General features: G+C 39.7%; 1 protein-coding gene across 3 annotated transcripts in view; it reads right to left on the minus strand.

The window, feature by feature from the left end:
- Positions 1–7,367: 7,367 nt before the first annotated feature.
- LOC105900533 (corticotropin-releasing factor receptor 2) overlaps positions 7,368–23,410 on the minus strand; it is a 62,446-nt gene continuing 46,403 nt past the window's right edge. For all 3 annotated transcript variants that reach the window (XM_031562892.2, XM_042703707.1, XM_012827854.2), the window contains 5 exons: positions 22,343–22,415; positions 20,719–20,804; positions 16,580–16,715; positions 13,162–13,203; positions 7,368–10,831 (listed from right to left, as the gene is read on the minus strand). In XM_031562892.2, the coding sequence (XP_031418752.1) occupies positions 10,691–10,831; positions 13,162–13,203; positions 16,580–16,715; positions 20,719–20,804; positions 22,343–22,415 (478 nt within the window). In that variant the 3' untranslated portion in view covers positions 7,368–10,690. The remainder of the gene's footprint in view (positions 10,832–13,161; positions 13,204–16,579; positions 16,716–20,718; positions 20,805–22,342; positions 22,416–23,410) is intronic.

Below are 23,410 nucleotides of genomic sequence, written 5' to 3' on the forward strand. Positions count from 1 at the left end.
CACGCCTCGTTCGAAGTTTAATTGACTGTCATAATCCCCAAACCCAAGTTCCAAGCTCAAAGATGTGCTTAACCCAAAATGCAGTTGTTTGTAAGAGCAAATGACAAACATCTCCACTACATGATTCCACCTGATTAAAATCTTGCAGGACACCTTGAAATGTGCAGTTAACAAAAAAAAAATATTTCTCCTCATTCACCAGCAGATGGAGCCATATATCAAGAAGTATCAGAAAATACCAGAAGACTACAGAAACATTTAATGAACACAGACATAACTGTGAAAGTTAAAGAAAAGGAAATTATACTGAACACCTGAACAAACTGAAACTTTGCGTTTCCAACCACTCAGATGTCCAAAGACAAATGTTCAAGCTTACGTGGCTGGTGTGATCAACAAATAACCTTTGTCTGAATCCACCTCAGAGACTGTGTGCCGTAATCCTGAGTCTACATCCAATTTAATCAGCATGGCCGTCATGGGAGAATGCCTAGGCTACTTCTCAGAACAGGAAATTAACTTGCCACATAATAATGATCACAATCCAGACAACATGACACAATTCTGTAAGCAACACAGCATACAATATTAGTTAATAACAATAACAATAACAATAATGCAAATATTACTGAGAGTGTCTTAGTGTGAGATGTAATAAGATAACTACAACACCTTTCTTGACAGGAAGCATTTTTCTTAGATATCGATGATGTTCTACACAGGCTGTAAATATACCAGAGATGGGTACACTGGCTTCTGTCTTCTGACGTCATTTGTTTAGCTGCTCTACCCCTGAGGACTCAGGAATGAGTCAAACAATTATCAGAAGGACTTTTTAACACTACTGAGTCCGAGCCTGTTTTTCACTCTCTTAGGTAGTCTGCCATGCCTTGATATTTACGTTTATTTCACCTAACTACAAACATTGAGGCAAAAGTGGCATGTATGATTATATTCTAGAATACCTCAGCAATAATAACATGGGAGTAAAAGGAATGTAGTAAAAAAAAGGTTTAATTTAAATCAAATCTAAACAAACCCTTACAAAAACATACTTTCAGAGGTGCTCAGACTTTGTACAAAAAACACATTGTAAAGATTTTGGAGCAAGGCTTTTGAACTCTGAACTTAAGGGTCATCGTTAGAACTGCTCCCCAATATGACCACTAGATGGCAGAAGTAAAGCACACAACAATTCTTGTTTCGGCAGACAGAGCATATAGCTTGAAAACAAGAAAAGTTCCACATTCATTCATAGTTCAGCAAATCCCTTTATGTATTTATGCAACTTCACCCTGCTGCCATGTATCTTCAAACACAGGCTACAAGACTCTGATATATTCACATTGATATATTCACATGAGCTCACAAATGGCTCTTTAAAACATGCACTAATCTCACTTATCAGATAAGATAAGACTCTCTTCATGCCTACACTATTGAATGTTTTTCACTCTCTCTTCTTCACTGTGTTTTGATGAGGTTTTCTGTTGTGTTGGTGTCTCCACATTTTGGGATTCCCCTCGTGTTTGTTTGACTAGTAGCAGTAGTAGTAGCAGCAGCAGTAGTAGTAGTAGTAGTAGTAGTGGTAGTAGTAGTAGTAGCAGCAGTAGTAGTAGTGGTAGTAGTAGTAATAGTGGTAGTAGTAGTAGTAGCAGTAGTAGCAGCAGCAGCAGTAGTAGTAGTAGTAGTAGTGGTAGTTGTAGTAGCAGTACTAGTAGTAGTAGTAGTAGTAGCAGTAGTAGTAGTAGCAGCAGTAGTAGTAGTAGTGGTAGTAGTAGTAGTAGTACTTGTAGTGGTAGTGGTAGAAGCAGTAGCAGTAGTAGTAGTAGTGGTAGTAGTAGTAATAGTGGTAGTAGTAGTAGTAGCAGTAGTAGCAGCAGCAGCAGTAGTAGTAGTAGTAGTAGTGGTAGTTGTAGTAGCAGTACTAGTAGTAGTAGTAGTAGTAGCAGTAGTAGTAGTAGCAGCAGTAGTAGTAGTAGTGGTAGTAGTAGTAGTAGTACTTGTAGTGGTAGTGGTAGAAGCAGTAGCAGTAGTAGTAGTAGTAGTGGAAGTAGTAGTAATAGTGGTAGTAGTAGTAGTAGCAGTAGTAGCAGCAGCAGCAGTAGTAGTAGTAGTAGTAGTGGTAGTTGTAGTAGCAGTACTAGTAGTAGTAGTAGTAGTAGCAGTAGTAGTAGTAGCAGCAGTAGTAGTAGTAGTGGTAGTAGTAGTAGTAGTACTTGTAGTGGTAGTGGTAGAAGCAGTAGCAGTAGTAGTAGTAGTAGTGGAAGTAGTAGTAGTAGTAGTTGCAGTAGTAGTGGTGGTAGTTGCAGTAGTAGTAGTAGTAGTAGTGGTAGTGGTAATAGTAGCAGTAGTAATAATAGCAGCAGTAGTAGTAGTGGTAGTAGCAGTAGTAGTAGTAGTAGTAGTAGTAGTAGTAGTAATAGTATAATAATAATAAGAGACATTTTTTGTGTGTCATCCTTTATTTGGTTCCTGAAAAGTGTGGCCTGTAACATTTTGTGTGTCAGAAAACTCATGCAGTCACTCTGTTGAGTGATCATTTCTGACTCCTTGGAGGGGAAAAAACAGCGCTGTGTCTGCCTGTTCTGCCCAGGTCTTCTGAAGTGTTCTGACACCAGAGAGAGTCTCTGAGCTCATGGAGGTGTGAACCAGTCTGTCTGTTTCAGCACGGAACATCTGCCTCTGAAGTGGAAGCCTCTTTCCACGATGTGTGGTGAAATCTCTTTTCACGACAGCATGACCTTTGAACACGCTCACTGGCCTGGCAGTCCACCTCTGCTCTGTGTCATGTAGAGATAGCATCCCCTTGAATGCTGATGGCACACTCAAAGCACAGTTAGTGGACCAGATATTGTCAATAAGGTAAGTAACTTGCCTTCCTGTGGGTTACGTTTATATACTTTTAGAGTTGGATTGTAGAGATTGGTATAGGGTAAAATAGGCTGATGCCAGGGTGCCGTATTTTCATGCACAGTCACAATGTTTTGGTGCCAATTACCATACCTGATAGCTGTTTATTTTAATAACTACAGATCCTCTTCCTTTTTATAATTATAGGCCACACAAACAGGGTGAGTGAGATGGAGTGGGTGGCAGAGTGTCCTTATTCTAGTTGAACAAATAGAACACAACTAGCACAAAAACAATCAAACAAACAAGAAATTGATTACACTGAGAAGGAAAACCGCGTCATCAGATAGCTAGGAAAAGAGGCGGACTCTTGAGGTTATGTAAGCAAGTTCAATATGAGCAAGTCAGTCAAACGTCAGCTCTGACATTTTTTTTGCGAATGCCTGAAATGTGTCAGTGGTCTCAGACATGGCAGAGAAGACCATTAAAAGCAAAAGCACATATTTTACGAACACGTCTGAGGAAGGATATCATTGAACACAAAATCTGCCCTGGGACACAACAACCAGCATGTGTGACAACGTGTGATGTTGCAGAATGATCATAATTACACTCCAGCCCAGTACTATCCTCAGTGCCCTTTGTGTTTTTGGCATCAGGTTCAGCCCAGGACACCCATGGAAGCAAACAAGTCATTTTAACTCGCGCTCGATAGTTATTGACACATCTTGATTCCCTGGGGGAATGGCCACTGACCATGTGGCTGTTCCTGGGTACAGGCGTGGTCCCACAGCTCTTACAAGCCCTACGCCCACAATCGTTTTTTATGAAAACTAGAGGAGTGCTCGACACAAATGACCGGGTGGGATGTAATGCACACTGCAGGATGTAGAAATGTTCTTGCAAACTACCGAAGTGGTGGCACACTTCCTTGTGGAGAATTTAGGGGTTCCTTCAACCTTTTACCAGAAAGTAATATTAACATTTCTTGCTAAGTTTTGCCAGCCACCATTGGACCATGTAGACACTCCCTTCAGTGTAGTGTATAAAAACAAAATAATGGTTCTCAGAAACATTTCCTCATTGGTTAACATGAACTGTATTGAACCGTGCCCAGGAGACATTATCTGCTATATTATTACATTATTTATAGCTCAGAATAAACAGACACATCAAAAGTTTTTTAATAAATGAAACCATTCTAGAGGTCCAATTACTGTGACTGTTCAGCAGTCAGCAGTTTGGTTGGGGATGTATTTGGTTTTCATGAAGGGAATGTAAATATGATTCTGATTTATGGACCGATCACACATTCATAGCAACCACCACAGCTCCATCCCCCAATAGGTTGATGGACTCATTGAAGTATTTTGTGCTTTGGGCCATATGAGGCAAGTCACCTCACCTTGCTTTCTCTCCAGCAGCACTCCAAAAGCCCATGGTGAACCAGGTTAACTTGTATGTGAGCTTGGACGAAAGATGACAATATACTGGACAATGTTTCATACCGTTATGGTTATTAGACCTGACTTTTATTGGGAATGTGGCTAGCCTGACAATGCAATCTGTACTAATTCCTCTTCAGGCCTCATTCATTGTCACCTCTGCTGATTGACACAATTTGTGTTTGAGTTTGAGGGGAAGAGAATGTTGACATCGGAAAGTTCTCTCGTGCTTTATGGAGTCTTCTGCTGAGGATTGACCTCGAGCTACAATAAACTAGTTAAAAAGAAAACATAGAAGAAAAATACTTTTCCCCAAAGTACTTCAAACTACACAGTATACATATAGTTGAAACTAGCACAGAATAAGTATGCCACAGCAACATAAGATATGTACACACACATATATTATTGAAAGCTGTATAATTTTCAGACCTTCATAAAAATATGGCATTCTATCAAGTGTTGATTGCGGAACAAGACAAATTATGACTTTGGATTTTCTACATATGGTTATACCAGCTACTTCTTCTAACGTTGATAGCTGATGTCGAGAGCTAACATTTCTTTGAATAATTAATTGTTGTCCTAAAAACCTGTACATGGATGTGTCTTGTTTTTTTGTGATTCTGGTGTTAGAGGAATGAAATGTATTTATTTGGAGGGAAATTTGGATTCCTGAAAAGGGTGTCCACAGCTAATGAGGTGTGTAGTGCAGATGCGTCCCCAGTGACTCAGATGGTTCCACCTGAATGCCTCTTTAGAAAAGGAAAAGAATCTCTGAAAGAAATCTGTGGAACAGAGATGGACAGCCTAACTGCACTGAGTCATTGAATTCTATTGAGTTGTAATATATGTGGTTTAAGAGGGCTGAAATACCCTGGCAAAAACATTGTATTCACACACCAGTTACAGCACCGCGTGACGGAGTCATGGTGTTGGGTGCATCGCAACCTAAAACTGGTGTTGCTGTTGAGGGAAGTGATCAGTATACCAGCTGAACCTTCCTCAGATCCAAACGGATACATTCTATGCGTTGTTTTCTCTTCCAGCTGACAGCCTGCCTAATTTGCCATGAATGCATCATTTCATGAACACTAGTCTAAATGTGTCATGTGTTTTAGTCTGTGGTGTGGAATGCACACGTACGAAAATGACTAAGTCTGACAGTAATGTAAGGCATAGATTCATCTTCAGGATTAAGGCACGCTAGCACATCCAGATAAAAAATTATAAAGTAGCTCTTTTCCTTTTCATTAGGGACACAAAGATCCGACTATAGTAATATGGGCAATTAAAGTTAAAAAAAAATCACAGTACACAAAGGGGGATGTGAGGATGGTGACCAGTAATGTGGCTGCACTGAAGGGAAACTTACTTTTACTAATTTGAGATATTCGAGTGGATTTTACTGCCATCTAGAGTTGAAGGTAAAGTTTGCTTTACACAGATGTACAGTATGTATGTGGTCTCTCAAGTAGATCCTGCTTGTATGAAGGGTATGCTAGCATCATGTGGTCCAACGTATTACTGCAGTACAGTCAAATTCTAGATCTATTGTTAAATTCTTGAGCGACCAGTCGAGTTTAACTGTTCTACTTTTCTACTAAGTTCTCTTCATCCGGTTCTAAGTAAATCCTCTTACTGAGAACTTACCAAAGGTTCTAGTGAGGACATGCGTTTGTCCATTGTCCCCTAGTTATGAAAGAGCAAAGTGTCCTCATGTGGTGCTTACCTTAAAGAAAATGATTAGTCAGCACACATACTATAGATGACAATCACACAACCTTGACATCAAAATAAAGAAAAGAATCAGCACTTGTAATTATGGCAAAATGTGCTCACTTCACACCAACAGCCGCTTTTGGGAGTATTTTGTACTTTTATTCCTGACCACTACCAATTTCTGGTAGATGTAGGCACATTTTACCACACTGGAACTGGCCAGCTGTCACAGAGGGTGCAGGATTCTTCTACAGCCAAATTTCTAAGGTAAAAAAAACTCAGACATTGTGTCTTGACAGAGCCTTGTGTCCTGTAGGCCACTGACTTAAAAGGCAAAGGTGACACAAGAACAACAAGCAAGATACTCTGGTCAGTGTCTTGTGCTCTCCAGAAAACACACCAACACACATACACAAAAAAAATCATATGAGATCATACGCAGCCCACAAAATGAGGAAATGCGAGTATTAACATGCTCACAGCAAAATAAGAAAATCAAAGGGGTTAAACTCAGCGATGACAAGTTGGATGGAGAAGGGAAGCCTGGAGGACTTTTGCATGCAGTGCACACATACATGAACATCCATAAACAAACACACACACACACATCCAACTTCATACTGATTTGCCCCAAAGATCCTCTTAATTGTTGGGGGGGAAGTAGATCATTGAGAGGACTAAGTACACTGGACACTGGGAGCTTTTTCTGCTCCACTTCCCCCTTCCCAGAAGACATGGCATGAAACTGAATCTGCATAGGCATTACATAACCTGGGTCTCCTCCTCCCAGGGCCGTCTTAAGACACATCCGTGACCAACATCTGCACTCATGCAAGCATTGCCACAATGTCATGGAGCTGAGTGCTGCCATGAAATGTAATTTTCTTTCACTCATGTTAACTTAAGGTCATCTAGATGTACAGGAGCAATGACGAGGAATAAAATTGGATTAATAAAGCGGATTCTTAAATTAGTAAATGCGCAAATCTCTTCCCCCTGTTTACTTCAAGTGTATACATGCTGCAGAATGAGGTTTGGCTTGTATTCCTCTGTACCAATGTGTCACCATTAATGTATAAAGAGGTATTTGTTCACATGAAACAAATATTCATTTCTCAGAAACCTCGAAATGTAATGGCCCCGGATTTCACCCGTGGCCTAATATATCTACATGACAAAAAAATTGGAACTAAAAACAAACACAAAACATCATCGACCGTATTTATCTATTTGCTCACATGATTTCTCAGAAACAAATATTCATTTCTCAGAAACCTCGAAATGTAATGCCCTGGATTTCACCCGTGGCCTAAAAAATGGAACTATATGCAAAAACAACACAAAACATCGTTGACCATAATTTATTTATTTAGTTAAATGTTGATGTTAACTTACATCCTTGTAGAAATGCAACACAATCACTGGAATACACTATTAACAAACATTCTATTTACACTGTCGTACTTAAGGCATCAATGGCAGTTTTACACACATCTACTCACTGACAAATATTAACATTGCACATACTTTCATCTCAGAAAAACGACCGAGACACAGATAGTTAAGTATCACTGTGTGGTACCATAAAAAGAACATGGAACTCTCAAAGTGTACAACACAATACAAATACAAAATCCAATATATTCTGGTATACTGAACATCTTTGGTCCAATTAGTCTTCAGCTGGGACTGAATGGTGACCTAAGGCTGCCCAACACAATAGCATTAAAGCAGAAAAAAAGGTTTGAGAATATAAGTGCTGGGTGGTGGCTGTTGTGGAGTAACTTGCATTGCATTGAACTATCTTCAATCTTGCTGTGTTTTCAGACTTTTCTTTCTGTTAAAGTTAATGTCACGTGGGTCAATGTTGTCAGCTTTATTCACCTGTCTAATGATGTTGTGTTGAGCATCCTCAGGCACCTGCAGGATCTAGACAAACCAAATAGGCTGAATAGTTAATTATTCAGTATCTATAAGGAGCAATACAAGTGTATTTATGTACAGTAATAGTGATCTGAGTTAAGAAAAAAATGAAAAAAATAAACAATTCTGATATTGGAGATTCCCATACCCCAAATCTCTTTCGTTTGATAAATCAAAGAGACTTCACAATTCACTTCACAGTATTTCATTTTTAATGTAAAACCAGAGAGTTATCATTACATATGTACAACCTACAGTACCTATTTTCCTACTGGCAACGTACGTGTGAATGGACCTATGGGCGGAGGGATGTAGTCAATCCATTCAGCCACAAAGCAGCCCACTGCAGGTAAAACAGTACTTGTGTTTATAATTGGGAACATTCTGTGGTGTCTAAGTTTGCAATGAATGCACTTGCAATATATTAAATAACAGGTTTTGAGGAAATGAAACATTGGTTTAACAATAATTAAGAAGAACGTTTATGTTCATAAACAATGTAAACATACCATGTCAAAGACCCAAGACAAATGGTATACAAAAACAAATCCAATCCAATTAAATTAAATTAAAATAAATGATCTATGACTCACTGAATAATTCCAGGAGTAATGACGCAATATAGTGCCATGACTACACCATTTAGACAAAAAAGGGCAATGTCTACAAAACTGTCATGTTTGGCTGTTGACAAATTTTGGCTAAATCTCCACCTAGAATATCAACATGAATAGGACCAAAACATACATTTCCTATGAAAGCACTGCGGAGGCTAAATACACTAACTGAAGGGTCATTAGACTTGCTTGGACAAACTCCAAGTATGCTTTGTTCTGATGTCTATATTTCTTTCCTTTAAAATGCTGAATTGTAAGAAGAAATAAAGCTACAGACACTAAACAGTATGACAACACAATGAATACAACTAGTTGCTAGTTCATTCATCAATTAAAAGCTTAAACGAGTTGCACCATTTACTGTATGTAGTTGGTTGAATGTGTTGTATCATAGCAGTCCATGGCCAACAATCAGAAAACAATGTCAACATTGTACATGACAAAATCTTTTAAACGTGAGTGGCATACAAATATGAAAGCAATGAAATGAAAAAAGAAAAACATGTCAACTAGACATGCCACACAACAGCTAAATCAAAGAAAGGGTGATCCATATATCCATTTTCTTTGGGAAATACGATAGTGAAAATTGGTGTTGCTTCTTGTATTGTATATAACTTACAACTGAAATCATGCCATTTTTTAATATTTTGCAACAAACACTTAAAGTAATGTCCTATTGTACTGATGAGCTCACTACTAAAACATTTCACTTGCAATGGAATTCTAATGTCTGCAAAAGGGCACTCTGCCCTGCTGAGGACAAGGGCCTTCCTTAATACCAGAGATCACTTGCATAAAGATGTCTCTCCTGAATCACAGAGCTTAACTTGCCACTGATTAAAGTCGGAACTGATGGATTCGAAAACTGAAAAGCCTTTAATCTACTCTGTCCCTCTTCGATATCAAAGACGACTTAAAAAACAAAACTGGTTTGTGGAGGATGCGGCCTGGGCTGTCCAATCAGATCCCAAGAAACGTTTGTCCAGAATAATGGAAATAATAGAAACCAAGGGGAGCCTGATTCACACAGAGGGAAATCAGTTATCCACGTCCATCTTGCCCTGGGGCTTTGACAACAAAGTGGAACATCAAATGAGACAGGCAGCACAGAACTCAGGTAACACTTTCCATGAACTCCCCGCCACTGGGCTTATGTAACCCTGCCACAGTTTTGACAATGAGGACAAAAAAGTGATATAAAAGGCAGCTGTTAAAAGTTTAGGACATCTAAAAGCTGCTGCAGGTGACGTTGGCAGTTTCTTGCTATATTTCCCTGGACTTGGCTATCCGTCACACCACTCCACCACCACCTGCTTTCAATGTGCACATGAACTAGAGGTGAACTAACGGAGACGAAATCGATTCACTGTAGTATCGCAATATTTTTCGGCTCAATATTATATCACTACAGAGGTGCCAAGGATCTGTCTCTGTGAAGGCTTTCCGTTTGTACAGACTGGCATTTTAGTTGCTGATGATAGAGCATATGAATAGGCCAGACACATTGTTTTCTCCCCGCATTAATTCTCAGTCAGTGTGCAAAGCCAACCCGCTGTAGCTTCAATATCTTACGGTATCAGTATTGTCCTTACGAGATCAGGACATGGGATGTAATATTAATCTGACAATGGAGCATTATACACTGACAAGATAATCCTCAATAAGGCAAACAGCTTTCGTAAAATTTCCTTAGCTTTCTGTTGAAGCTATTTGTGAGTGAAAAACAGCAGAAAATGGATAAATATCGTAATACCAACATTTATCTGATGAAGGGTGGCGGGTCTGTTGCGAAATCAAATGTGTATTGACTTCCAGCTGCTTTTTTTCTCAAAACTATATGCTGCAGCAGGAACTATGCTGGATTGGACGGTATGAAATAGCACACAGAGACACAGACAACCGTAGGATAAAAAGACCAGTGTGTGATTCCTAGTCCTTAATGTTCAGTTCATTCTTAATCTCACAGCCTCAGATGCATACACACAGTACAGTGGCATTTCCCAACCAATCTGCAGTATGGACTGCTGGCATGGACACTTTCAGCCGGTCTCTCACTCACTCACGGTTGGTGTAATCGCTTACAGCAAATCTGCATGAAAAGAGACAGCCGGCCGGGGCCCGCAGAGGTCACACCGCAGTGGTCTGCTTAATACTGTGGAAGCTCATGCGCGTAGGGGAAGTGGGGATGGACATGGCACGTGCCACCCGCACACGCAACTGGTGGTTGTCTTGCCAGCGGTGCCACCTTTTCCTGGCAGCCGAGCGAACCTGTGACATGAAAACAGAAATGCAACAGAGAAAAAAAAATGAGAGGGGAAAACAGATGAGCTCCTGCTCCGCATCAGTACAGGTGTTACACTCTGAGAAGACAAAACGTCTGATGACCGGTTCCTCCTCCTATTGGGTCTAGTCAAAGGCTGAGACACCGTCGGGCTGAAAACAAACCACAGACGATGGACAGATTCAACCAAAGCATCTCTGTTCTGGGGACAGCCTCCTTCATTCCGCTCTGGTGAAGTGGGCACATCTGCTTTGCTGCTGTATGGCCCTTAGGTCTGTAGGTGGCCCTTTAACCCTTGCTTGATTCATGATCCCTTTCTTAGCAATGCGACTTTAATGCAGCATGACAAAGCGGCCTCTAACCGAATGATCAGCGGCTGAGCGGATCTCTCCCACAGACAGGGGGGGAGACGGCTCCACACAGAGAGTTGCTGCGGGCGCCGGAGCTTTAAGAGCAATACAAAAGAAGATTCCATCTGGATTTAAACAGGGCTGCCCTGAAAACTCCTTTTCCTGAGCGTTTGCAAGGGAAGTCTTTCATCTTCAAATCAAATACAGACTATTTTTTTCTCTTCTTGAATGAGCCCTTAATTGCATTAAATTGCAATCTAGGTAATAATGAAGTACATACTGTCTTTACTGATTCAAATTGATCCTGACAGTTAAGTCCTCATTAATAAGTACTTATGATGCCTTATGGCCACAAATAATGGTCAAAGAACAACAAAGTTCCATCAAGATGGTATGTATATACATAATTTATTATGCAACTACACAGTTGAAGGTTTATTGTCCCCTATAGCACTCCTCAGGAGAGCCATTCTGTTGTATTCCTGTCATGTCACAACAGCCAACAGAAATGAGGAATGGGGCATTAAGCCATTCCCAGATGATAATTCCTGCCTAATGCATATATGATGGGATACATTTAATGGACATAACATCAGGCCTCTAACATCCAGCTGTTTCATCCCCACTCAATGGCATTTCTAAAATATAATTTTTTGGGCCAAATGTATCAATCTGTGCGTACAACATGTGTATGCACAAATCCCATGACTTGTGTTCATAGGTTTTTGGTCAGACTTATGAAACACAATGTACGCACAACTCCTCATAATCTGAACATGAGTAAAATCAGTATAAATCATGGACGCACTTAACGTCCACTGCCATTATTGTCCTTATATGGGTTGACGGGCGCCTATAAATTAACTTTAAATTATCTTGCTGCGCATCCTGCGAATTAATTAGGGTAATCAGCTGACATGTGGTTCACATACTGTATGGGTTCAAAGTCAAATTAGGATTAATATGCTAAATAAAGTGACAGATAAATTGATGTATTGACAACGTATTCTTACTGATATCACAAACTTCTTTTTGCGATTTGTGCTGTACAGTGCTTTAACAAAGAATGAATTAATCATCCAGGAGGTTGCATGGTGTCATACTGGAAACTTAAATAATTTGGGTATTACTTTAACAGACTTACTTTAACATTACTTTGACTTTTTTTCGATTATCAAACTGATCATTTTCTCTGGAGTACAGTCAATTACACTGATTCCATTAGGAAAACCTGACACCTGAATGCATTTCAATAATGGCCTTCGTATTGTTAAATATACCTTGAAGATAACCGCACAATCCTTTTCCCTGCCATGATAGCTATGCTGACAATTTAGTTACAGCAGTAATAGGCAACACAATTAAAACAATACGTGCATGAGACTGTCTGCAGAATTGAGTGAAACTCAGACCATTTAGCCTACGCGCATTATCGTTAATTCCTCTTGGTATCGCCAATCTGCACATCACAAATATTATGCGTACGTCACCTCGAGACCATGAGTTATGCATGTTTTCCCAGCAAGTATCTTTACATAAATATCGTTTTAATGCGTAGATAAGTGTTCAGCATGTGTGGTGTTGATACATGTGGCCTTATATCTTGTATTGTATACATACCAACACGAACACACACACAAGAATGATAGCACAAGGCAATAGAGATGATAATATCCTAAATGAAATGAATTAACAAACCAACAAACAAACAAAAACATGAAATGTCTTCTCTTGGCTAATGTGCCTATAAAGGAGATGGGGATGGGACTGGTAACTGTTAATCTGCACTCTTGTGTTTAGTGTAAATGGCTTCTGGGATAATAATGGGTTGCCCTGCTCCATCTGAGGCAGTGAGGGATTGTGGGTAAGGAGGCTTTATGTGTTCCAAATGGCCTCTTGGCCATGCTTATTGACAGACCTGCCACCCAGTGAACTCATGCATGAAATTACACTCAGTGTTTACCTACCTCTCCATTAAGGAAGCAGTAAAATACTGACACAAAGAAGCCCTGGAAAACAATAACAAAAGATTATTGCCCATCCAATCTCAACACTCAACACAGCCGCCATGGAACTATAGGTCTCTCATTACCACTGTAGGAAAAAAACACACACATTAGCACATCACTCCAATGTACCCACATATTTCTAAAACTGTATCAAGTTAAATCATACATTCCGACACACTTCTTCATACATGACGTAACGTCCTGAAAAACAGACTGAAATGTAGATGTATTCATCAACATCTGTGCTATTGTACTATGTTTAATTCAGTATGAACAGTTCTCCAAACCAGGCTGAAGTATTCCCTGTATGCTGCATTAACAGTCATAATGCAAGCGGGGCACTGCGGTGCAGACCTCTGACATGGCGTGGCTGAAAAGAGAGATTTATTTCTTTCAGCTCTGCTCGGGCGTGCGAATGAGGTGAAGGCAAACGCATCCGGACACACGACAACGCCAAGCCATAAATAATTGGCAAATCCTGAAACTGAGGTGTCAGCTAGCTGTGGGGGGCTTTCAGCAAACCATCAAAGGCAGCTCCTATCAAATGTTTTGAGGGGAAAACAAAACTCTTTGCACCGAGCTGTATTTTGGTTTAAATAATGCTGCATCTCGACCTGAATAAGGTTGGGGGTTGTGATGCTGGAAGTGAGGAGTAGCCTATAACACATCCCATGCCCACTGCAGCAAAGACTGCGCTCACAAAGGAGAATAAGACAAATTAGTCTCTTTTGCTCACTGGTCATATGACACCAGATGCGCCTTTAGGGGGGAAGAAAATTAAAACGGTCTGACAAAGGAAGCGGATAAAGGGCATTGAGCTTAATGGAGTCGGGATCTGCTTTGCAAATAACATATTTTGGTGGAGAATTATGCAAATAACCATGACTGTAAACCATACTGAAGCAAGAACACCAGGCTGCACTGAGGCACTTCACCAACAGGATGTGGGCAGCCTGAAGTGCTCCCCTACCCCCTTAAAAAAAGAACTGGGATTAGAAATGTTGGGATTCGTTCATAAGATCATCAGGCTACCCTACTTGTTTTTGTGGAGACACTATTGTCGAAATTTGAGAAAAGGAATTGGAAGATTTGGAAAAAAGAGCATCAGCAGAGACCAATTATAGCATTACAGGCCTGAAAGATTAACTGAGTTATAAAAGGAAATATTAATGAGGTGGTTAATCCAGTTCAGAAAAGAGAGCCATGGACAGCAAGAAAATATGACTTATGCAAATGTACTGATAACTGCCTGAATGATTTGGACGTGTATAGCATGCTCCAGATGAACGAGTTGTCTTGTTAAAATCTCCGATTTGCTGATCTGAAGGGGGAAAATGAAAGACCACACTCTCTAACTTAGTCATGGTATATTGTACATCATTAATGTAACATGATAGATGATTCACTTGAACTGTGTACAGGGCATTCTAGTCCACCAAAAGCAGATTTTTAAGCAGGCCCTTTGTCTTAGTCTAGTAAACAGAGCAGATGGCAAGCCAACCACAGGTCTTTAGGGAAAGCGAATTTACTTCATGACAAAGGCGAAAACGCAACAGCGTAAGAAGATCAAGACAGATATAACAAATCAGAAAAGCAAAAGTCTGAGAAGCGTCAAAGGTTATTTTTTAGTTGGCATTTAAAGACATGTGAAGTGTTTTGGCAAAAGCACCAACCCTCTGAGTCGACTTTAGTAAGAAAGAGATGATCTCGCTGCTGTTGTCCGGCTTTGTCACTATCGCCTGGGGAACTAGCACACAGCACACGCGAACACAAGTACTCAGCACTTCTTCAAACTGCTTTGCAACACAGATGTATTACGTCAGGCCTCAAACCCATTCTACTCGCATTCGATCCTCAAAAAATAGGAGTGCTTGCACTGATGCAGTGCATTTACATATTAATGGCGTAAACTGCCCACCTTTTAAGTTCACAATTCTCAATTAACCAGACTGGAGTATTTTCCATGCAACTGCCACTTGTGTACTCTCTAACATGTCCTCAACTGGCGTGTGGATGATTCAACATGTTGGAGAGTTTTTAACAGCAATTACGTACATCATAATTTTGGTAATGTACCCAACACTCTGCACAGACCCTTATCCTACGCATGGTGCATGAATGATGATATCTCTCCCCCCGTTTCTCTCTCTCTCACACACACACACACACTCTCCCTCTTTCTCTCTCTCTCTCTCTCTTTTGCTCGCTCTCTCTCACACACACACTCTCTCTCTCTTTCTCTCTCTATCACACACACACACACTCACTCTGTCTCTTGTTCTCTCTCTCTCTTTCAAAAAAATAAAAAATAAAAATGGAGAATAGTTTACCTCCCACATGTGGTGGAAGCTAACTGTAATGCGTGCTGATTGCTTTTTACCTGTCACAAGACTAGCCCACTCCACTAGCGCCCACCTCCACATGTGTGCTCACAATGAGTTCTGATCAGCATTAACCTTGTGATCACAAGTGCGCCATGCAGCATGACTGCCTCTCTTTAAAACTGACATTGTGCAAATAGAGCAAGTGTACTGAGCACTAGGCTTGGGCAGTATCTATTTTTTCATACCTTCATATCTTCCTGACATTTCAGCAGGATATAAGGTACATGACGGCATTCATACATTTTTTTTTTTTTTTTAAGCTGCTGGTGACAGAAGTCATTGTGGCATGTATGACATTGTCTAGCCTACAATGCTGTGTGTCTAATAAGCAATTAGCCTACTTAGACCAGTCTTGCTGGGTTTAAATACTTATGGGCCATAGAATAATGAATAGATGAGATGCCCTTCTTCCATAGATTCAGCAGACCTTGCTGGAGGACCTGAGGACACTTCCGCAGATACCGACAAGTCAGCGTTACCCATCATGCACTGTAAACTCCGGATTCGTCTGAGACTAAACGGGGTCATCAGTGTGGAAGTTGAGTGCTAGGGAAATGTGGAGACATCTCCTTGTTGAAGAGTTCAAAAGATCACCCTTCATTTATTTCAGCACTTCATCGTCGCAGAACACACAACGGATTCACCCAAAGGGTATATGGAAAATGTAGTTAACTAATCTACAGTAACGTGAGTGTGAGCACATAAGAACATAGGTGAGATTGCGTGAGTTATATTAAATATTAGCCCTGCTTGCGACTGATAGTAGAAAGTGGAGTGGAGTGTACTTTTGACGGTTTTGAAAATCATACCCCTCGGGACTTCTAAACACCCCGGTATAACGTAACACCCTGATACGACCCAGTGCTAATGTGCACGTGTATTATACCTGTTATCATGAAACATGTATCAAAATGTATTTCAAATGTTTATAGTTTACAGTGGTCACCACATAAAGATCATAGGTGGATTGGTAAAAAAAGACACATCCTTACCTGAAATGACTGTAAAAATGAATTGAAATAAATAAACACTATTTGGGAAATGTCATCTTCACCCGGGTTCACAAAGAACAACATATAAGTGATTCCAAGTAAGGGCAGGAGAACTAGGGTGGCCTTCACAGCTTTCCTGAAAACAACAAAACAGGGAGGAAATGTTATTTGATAAAATTCTAACAGTTTAGGTAGATACTTCAGTGGAGGTACAACTACTTGAACATTGCAGGATTGTAGTGAGACAAACTGAAGCAAATGGAGAAATGGAGAAAAATAGAATATTGCGGAACAAAACCGCCATGGAGTAAGACTTCCCCCACTACTGCCTTGCTCCAAGCACAAGATATGGATGTTAATACACCAATAGGGATTTGGGATTAAACCAGGATGGATTTGGACGATCTGAAGTATACCAGCAGAGACTAATGAATTTTTCAATCTAAAATATATATTTATTCATTTTTAAGAGGGATTGCATGAGGTCAAACCCCTGCCGAAGCTGCATTTTTAGGTTTGTGACACGGTGATGTACCGACTGAACATCCGCAGTCTCAAAGTGTCAAGTCTTCCGGCCCTAGCGGATGCCACACTGTGACCATGGACAGGCCACTAATCTCAGGGTGACTAATCACTCGGTTCCCTCAATACTGCCAACAGACACAGTCCTGCCCTCTATGGTACAGGATAGCTCCTTGCCACTCCTTAGCATTTATATATTCAAATATGCTTTAAAATGATGAACAAACCCATTCTATTTCTATGTACATCAGATCTCTATTTGCAATGATTATAAAATCTAGCTCCTCTGAAACATCTGGTAATATCTGCAGTTAATCGACTAATACAATCACCACTGGCATAAACTAAAGAAATCTTACAGTTTTTCTCGATTGCTTTGGCACATTTTTCCATTCACTGTTTACTTTTTCAAAACAGCTCACACACAGCCCTTAACAGAAGCTGAAATGACCAAAACACTATATGATGTTTGCAGAATGACACCACCTTCTCAAAACTCATTACACACCCATCAAAACCGAAGATTTCCATCAAAACCTACAATTTGTGCTCAATTGAAAATGTATGTTTTTTCATTTATTTAACAATGGATAACAAAATTCAAACTACAGCTATCAATATCAACCTCTGTAACCATCACTTCAACTTTTGTGCAACACCCTCACAGTATTGAACATTTTACCACTGCCAACATACTACAATTTGGGTTTTGCACTGAGCACTCTTACTTAGGGAATATACTGTCAGAAAGTATTTGAAATCTGAAAATTTGTATACAGTAAAATATTGTAGTTCTGTTTTTGTATTGCTAAACACTATAAAATATATTCTAAACAAGGACCATTGATTTACATTTGCTCTACTGTGTACAAAATGGCAAACATTCTGACACAAAACTATTTATTGCAGTGCATGTATATTCTGTAAGAAGTCAAAATGACAGGTTTCAATATACAGTAAAAAGGTCAAATCTGTTCTGCAGTGAACATTCTCCCCTGCCACCAGTGTGGGCCAGTGTGTTGATTCTGTAAAAATAGTGTAATAGGCTATAAATACTGTAAATATAAAGTAATCAGAATTCATTGTAAATTACTTTAGTGAAACTACAGTATACATTGTATTGTGGCAACACACTTTACAAAAGTATAGAAATGGTTGTTGCCAAGAGTGCAAATACAGTGAAATACAGTACGGTACATTGACTGTAAAGGCCAGCAAAGTGTCATTGTCATTTGATGCAATTGATATGACGGCTCAGGTTTGGCTGAACCCTTTGGCCAGCCTCTCTCATGATTGACTACGTGATCAATGACTCTTGCCCTAATTTCATTAGAGCATCTTACACGAATGCCACGTCCCTGACAGGGGCCCCTCTACCTCTACCACGACCTCTTCCTTGTCCTCGTCCTAGTCTTTGCTGAGGTTGTTGGTGGCGACCTCCTCGAAACATGCTTGGTATCAACTTAAATCTGTTGACCTCTTTTAGAGGTTGAGAACTACTTGATTAGTTTTGCACAGCGAGTTCACACAGGTGCTGACGATATTTAGAATATAGAGAGCAGTTTCAGTAGGCTGCTACTAAGTGTCTGCAATGTGTTGACATGGTTATTCAATAAGGTTTTGTGTCTTTCTCTGAGAAGTGTGTTAACTGTTTTGAAAAGTGTGTTAAAACTCAAAGAAATTTGTGTGAAAGCAATGAGAAATAGTTAACCCATTCGCCAGAAAAGACTCTTGCTGTGCAAAGTAGATGTGAGCATTAGATGAAGTTGACCCATGATTCGCTAAATGTGTGAAAACAATCGAGAAAAACTGTAAGTAATCTATAAACATCAGTTATCCTTTCATTTATTGGGTTATTCATCCATGGCAGCATGAGTTTGATTATTTCACAGAGACAGAAGCTTGCTCCTGCCCCACATCTCCAACAAAAAGGTAACATATACAAAGGACTTGTACTTGTACAATGTAACTTAATCAAGGTTGGAGTGGAAGTCTGCTGTACATAAAAAGCTAGACTGCCCAAACCCTAAACTGGCCTTTGGAGATACTGTACAGTATTGCACTATAACACAGAGAATCAAATCTGTTTGAGTCTGAAGACTGAGTTGCTGAGAGTGGCACCCATCACACAAATGGCCATAATCTTCCTGCACTCCTAAGCACTCCTTGAGCTTATGTAAATGGGGAATGGCGAATCATCAGGAAAGGAATATTGCACACACTATCAAAGTGTAATTGCTATTAACGTGAAGAGCTTTCCACTGAACAGAATGAATGAGGTGGTGCAGTAAAGTCCAGATTTGGAATAACAGTCATACTGATACATACTGACGTATGTGGTTGAAAAACTACAGCACATTAGCATACGCAGGCTGCAGTATTAGAAGGACTACTGTGCGTATGCTATGCAACTGGTATTACATGAGTGGCACTGGGTAGTTCTGGAAAGGTCAAAATCATTATTAACAGACAGCTAAAAACGGCTAAAGCTGCAAGGGAAGACACTTGTCTCTGGAGCTTATCACAGAGGCACAAAGTCAAATGGAAACAGATGGTCCTTCAGGGATTCCTCTATCCAGGACATGTTGGAGCCACTGCTGAGCACAGCCCACTTATTACACCTGGCAAAACACGCCTGTGTGCAGCGATGCAAAGAGCAGTGAGACGCACAACAGTACGTTCTGTTATCTGCCATTCACTATGAACCCAAAACAGAATCTAACAACACTTAAAGACTCTCACTGTCTCTCCTCTAATAATTAAAGGGACACTAGCTGTACCATGTTAACACACAGCCAAAGGCTGAGCCAAAGGAAATGGTTAGTATTACGTGCACATCTTTAATGACCACCCAATCTACAGTGCAGGTGAATGCCATACAATGATTTATAATACAGTCTGTCTCTGATACGTGATGGCTCCTCTATAGAGATTGTCATGTAGGTGCAAACCAAAACCACACTTTCAGTGTCTTTCAGCTTTGCTTGGCCAACTGATGAAGATGTTTTCGAGTTAATGCAGGCAGATGGCCTAATTATTTTTTTGTTTTATGTTAGATTCCTTGAAGATGTTAAAAAGCGTTAATGCTTTCAACATAAGCAATGACAGTCCACTGCACTTAAAATATCCCATTCTCTTTGTGTAAATGACATGTACTGTGTGTAAGACACATGACGGTGGCCTTATGTTCTGCCTCATTTATGGGAGTGAAGACACTTTGATATACTTCATTTTCACATCTAACAAGAGCGCATTAAAACACTTGTTTTTAATTATTTATGGTGATAAAACTAGATATATTTCCAAAACCTCTCTGATGTGATGTGCTCAAAATTAATCAAGAGCAACCCGGTCTCCAGTAAACAGATTTGCTTCATTAGGACTAATGACAATTAATGCACGACTCAAGGGTCCTACAGATCAATTAATGCATGACTCAAGGGTCCTACAGATCAATTACCCAGAATTAATGTTTCCATCTGCAAAAACATCTGAATGGAAGCATCAGTGTGTACATGATATCATCTTTGAAAGATCTCAACATTCTTCAAAGTGAAAGTGTTTTTAACTAAATGAAAATAACAATTATTTAGCAGAAATGGTTAAATCTATCTTACCTGTACTGTATAGTTTCAGATGTAGTGGAAGCTCTCAGTTTGGTCATGAGAATTCTCACAATGTTGAAAAGGAATACAAAATTGATCTAGCACAGGAAAAGGCAAAGAAAAACAAAGGTGATTTGCAGGAGAATCATTAATGCATATCATTGATTAATATAGAGAAAAGACATAACAGAAAATGGAAGGAAGTAATATGTAGCCTAGAAGTAGTACTTACTGAATATACTGTCAGAAAAACATCTACAAAATGCTGTTAACATGACAGTGTATAATCAACTTAACTAACGAAATCTTGGAATGGATTGCATATGACCATCTACTAATGCTAAGATGCTGTTGCACTGTGACGTCTGAACAGCAGTCTGCCAATGCAGAGGAACAAGACAATGATTTAGAGAAGCAAACAAAGGAGGACTAGAGTTAAAGATAATTAAATAAAGATAAATAAATAAAGTCTAAACTAGTGCTGTCAAACGATTAAAATATTTAATCGCGATTAATCGCATTTATGTCATAGTTAACTCAAAATTAATCGCGATTAATCGCAAATTTGTATCTATTCTAAATGTCCATTCGTTTATTTATTTTTTCCATCATTTTATTTTTATTTTGATGCCCTTATCAACATGGAAAAGTGGATTGGCTTGCTTTAAGCAAATGTTTTATTTTATTGAAAACCAACATTGCCAAACAGGGCGGTACAAAATAAAATTATAAAGTGCACATTTCAGGTAAACAAGGACTCAGCCTATAGTGCAGTTAAACCATGGCTTAATATTTTATTTTTTTCAAGTTTGCCGGGAACATAGCAGTCAGGCCTCTTATTTCAGAAACAATGAACCGTAACAGTTAGGTTACCAATAAAAGGTAAGCCTACTACTTCTTTGCTTTCAGCCAGCTGCCTGCATGCATTTTCAGACAACAGTGAAGCTCGCTTCTTTTGCACAACACAACTTTTAAAAGTAAACTTTCCATTCAGAAGCTTTTTATCATCCATTTCGCCGTATCGCGCTCACCATTCACTCAAACCGTAACGTTAGCCTACTACACAGTTTGCGAGGCCAAAAAGAATGTTAATCTAAAAAAAAAAAAATAATAATAATAAAAAAAAAAATCGCGTTAATCTCGCGATAAAAAAATGAACGGCGTTAAAATGGGTTTGCGTTAACGCCGTTAATAACGCGTTAAACTGACAGCACTAGTCTAAACCAAATCGATGCATCTGTGTGACCTACATGTACTCTGATATGCGTGACCTACATGTATGCTGATGAGGCAAAACACGAGAGGGCTGCTGGCAAAACAAACAGATAAATGAGAATGAAACTATTTCGAGGTCCGCCAATCCTCTGGGCCTCCACTTAGCACCGCCACATTTCTGCCTCTGTTATCTGCCTCAGCAGCCAATTCAGAAATTGGTTTGTGCTCAGATTGTGCGCATGCAGCACTTCCACGTGCGGTTTGCTTCCTCCACTGACTGCATGCTAACACGCAGCAGGACTGAGTCACATGATTTTTTTTTTATTCGGTGACGAAGGAAGTGGAGAAATTATAGACAAACTGCTTTCTAAAAAATATCACAGAATTGAAGTACGGAGAGTTTCAGATGTGTTTCACTCACCAGTAGAACAAGGATCACAGGCCCTTGATAAATATAGTCTATGTATTTTCCAGGTTCCTTCCCAAACCAGCATCTGCATGTAATAAAATTCAAGTCACGAACCACAATACAGTCATAAGATATAGCCATTTGTACATGCTGTCTCTGCATGTTGTGTCAAACTGTGTTGCAGATGTATAGATATAGATATAGATGTATTACAGTGCTACGACTGAGGCGGTATTTGGACATTGCATAGGTAAAGGAATAATATGCATTAGAAGAGCACACACTGTAATCAATGCAAATGCTTGTATTTCATTTTTCTCCATATTCACACATGGCCATTATGGTCATGATGGACGTTGCAATAGTGATACATGTTGATATGCCCCATACTTTCTATTAAGACATTCAGTTAGAGCACATTCATATGCATTAATATTGGATAACTGCCCTCTAGATTACTCCTCCACCAAGCACAGGCTGTTCCCAACTGGTCAGAAAGTAGTCCACTCTAAGTGGTGGAAGCCTACACTAACGGGTCTCATTTCCAGGAGAATGCCCTTGCTGTGCCACTTTATTCAAGGGTATTCATTCAGAGAAAGTGTACAATTTCTCTCTCTCTCTCTCTCTCACTCTCTCTCTCTCTTTCTTTCTCTCTCACACACACACACACACACACACACACACACACACAGACAGAGAAACACATTGACACACACACACACACTTGCTCACCAATACACACAGAAAACACACACTTTGTGGAGGAGTCCCACATGGTTCAGCACTTGTTATATTTTAAGAAATTCTCTTTATTCCCTTATTCAATTAGAGCTGAAGTATGTGTGGGAGAGCAGAGGAAGGGGGGTGGTGAAGGGGGCGGTGTAACAGAGTATGCTTTTAAAACGGTTAAGAATCGTTCTAACAGCTCCTCTGGGCTTGGCTTCTTAATTTTAAATCAAACAGCTTTCAAGGCAATAATATGATAAAAGGACAGTTAAGACGTATTCACAAAAGTGCAGATGCTGCATGTTTTGTATCCCCGTGGTGGGCAACTGTATTCCTAGTTGGTAGAGTATTCAT

Source organism: Clupea harengus, chromosome 25 (assembly GCF_900700415.2).
Source record: "Clupea harengus chromosome 25, Ch_v2.0.2, whole genome shotgun sequence".
In the NCBI taxonomy this organism is placed as follows: Eukaryota; Metazoa; Chordata; class Actinopteri; order Clupeiformes; family Clupeidae; genus Clupea; species Clupea harengus.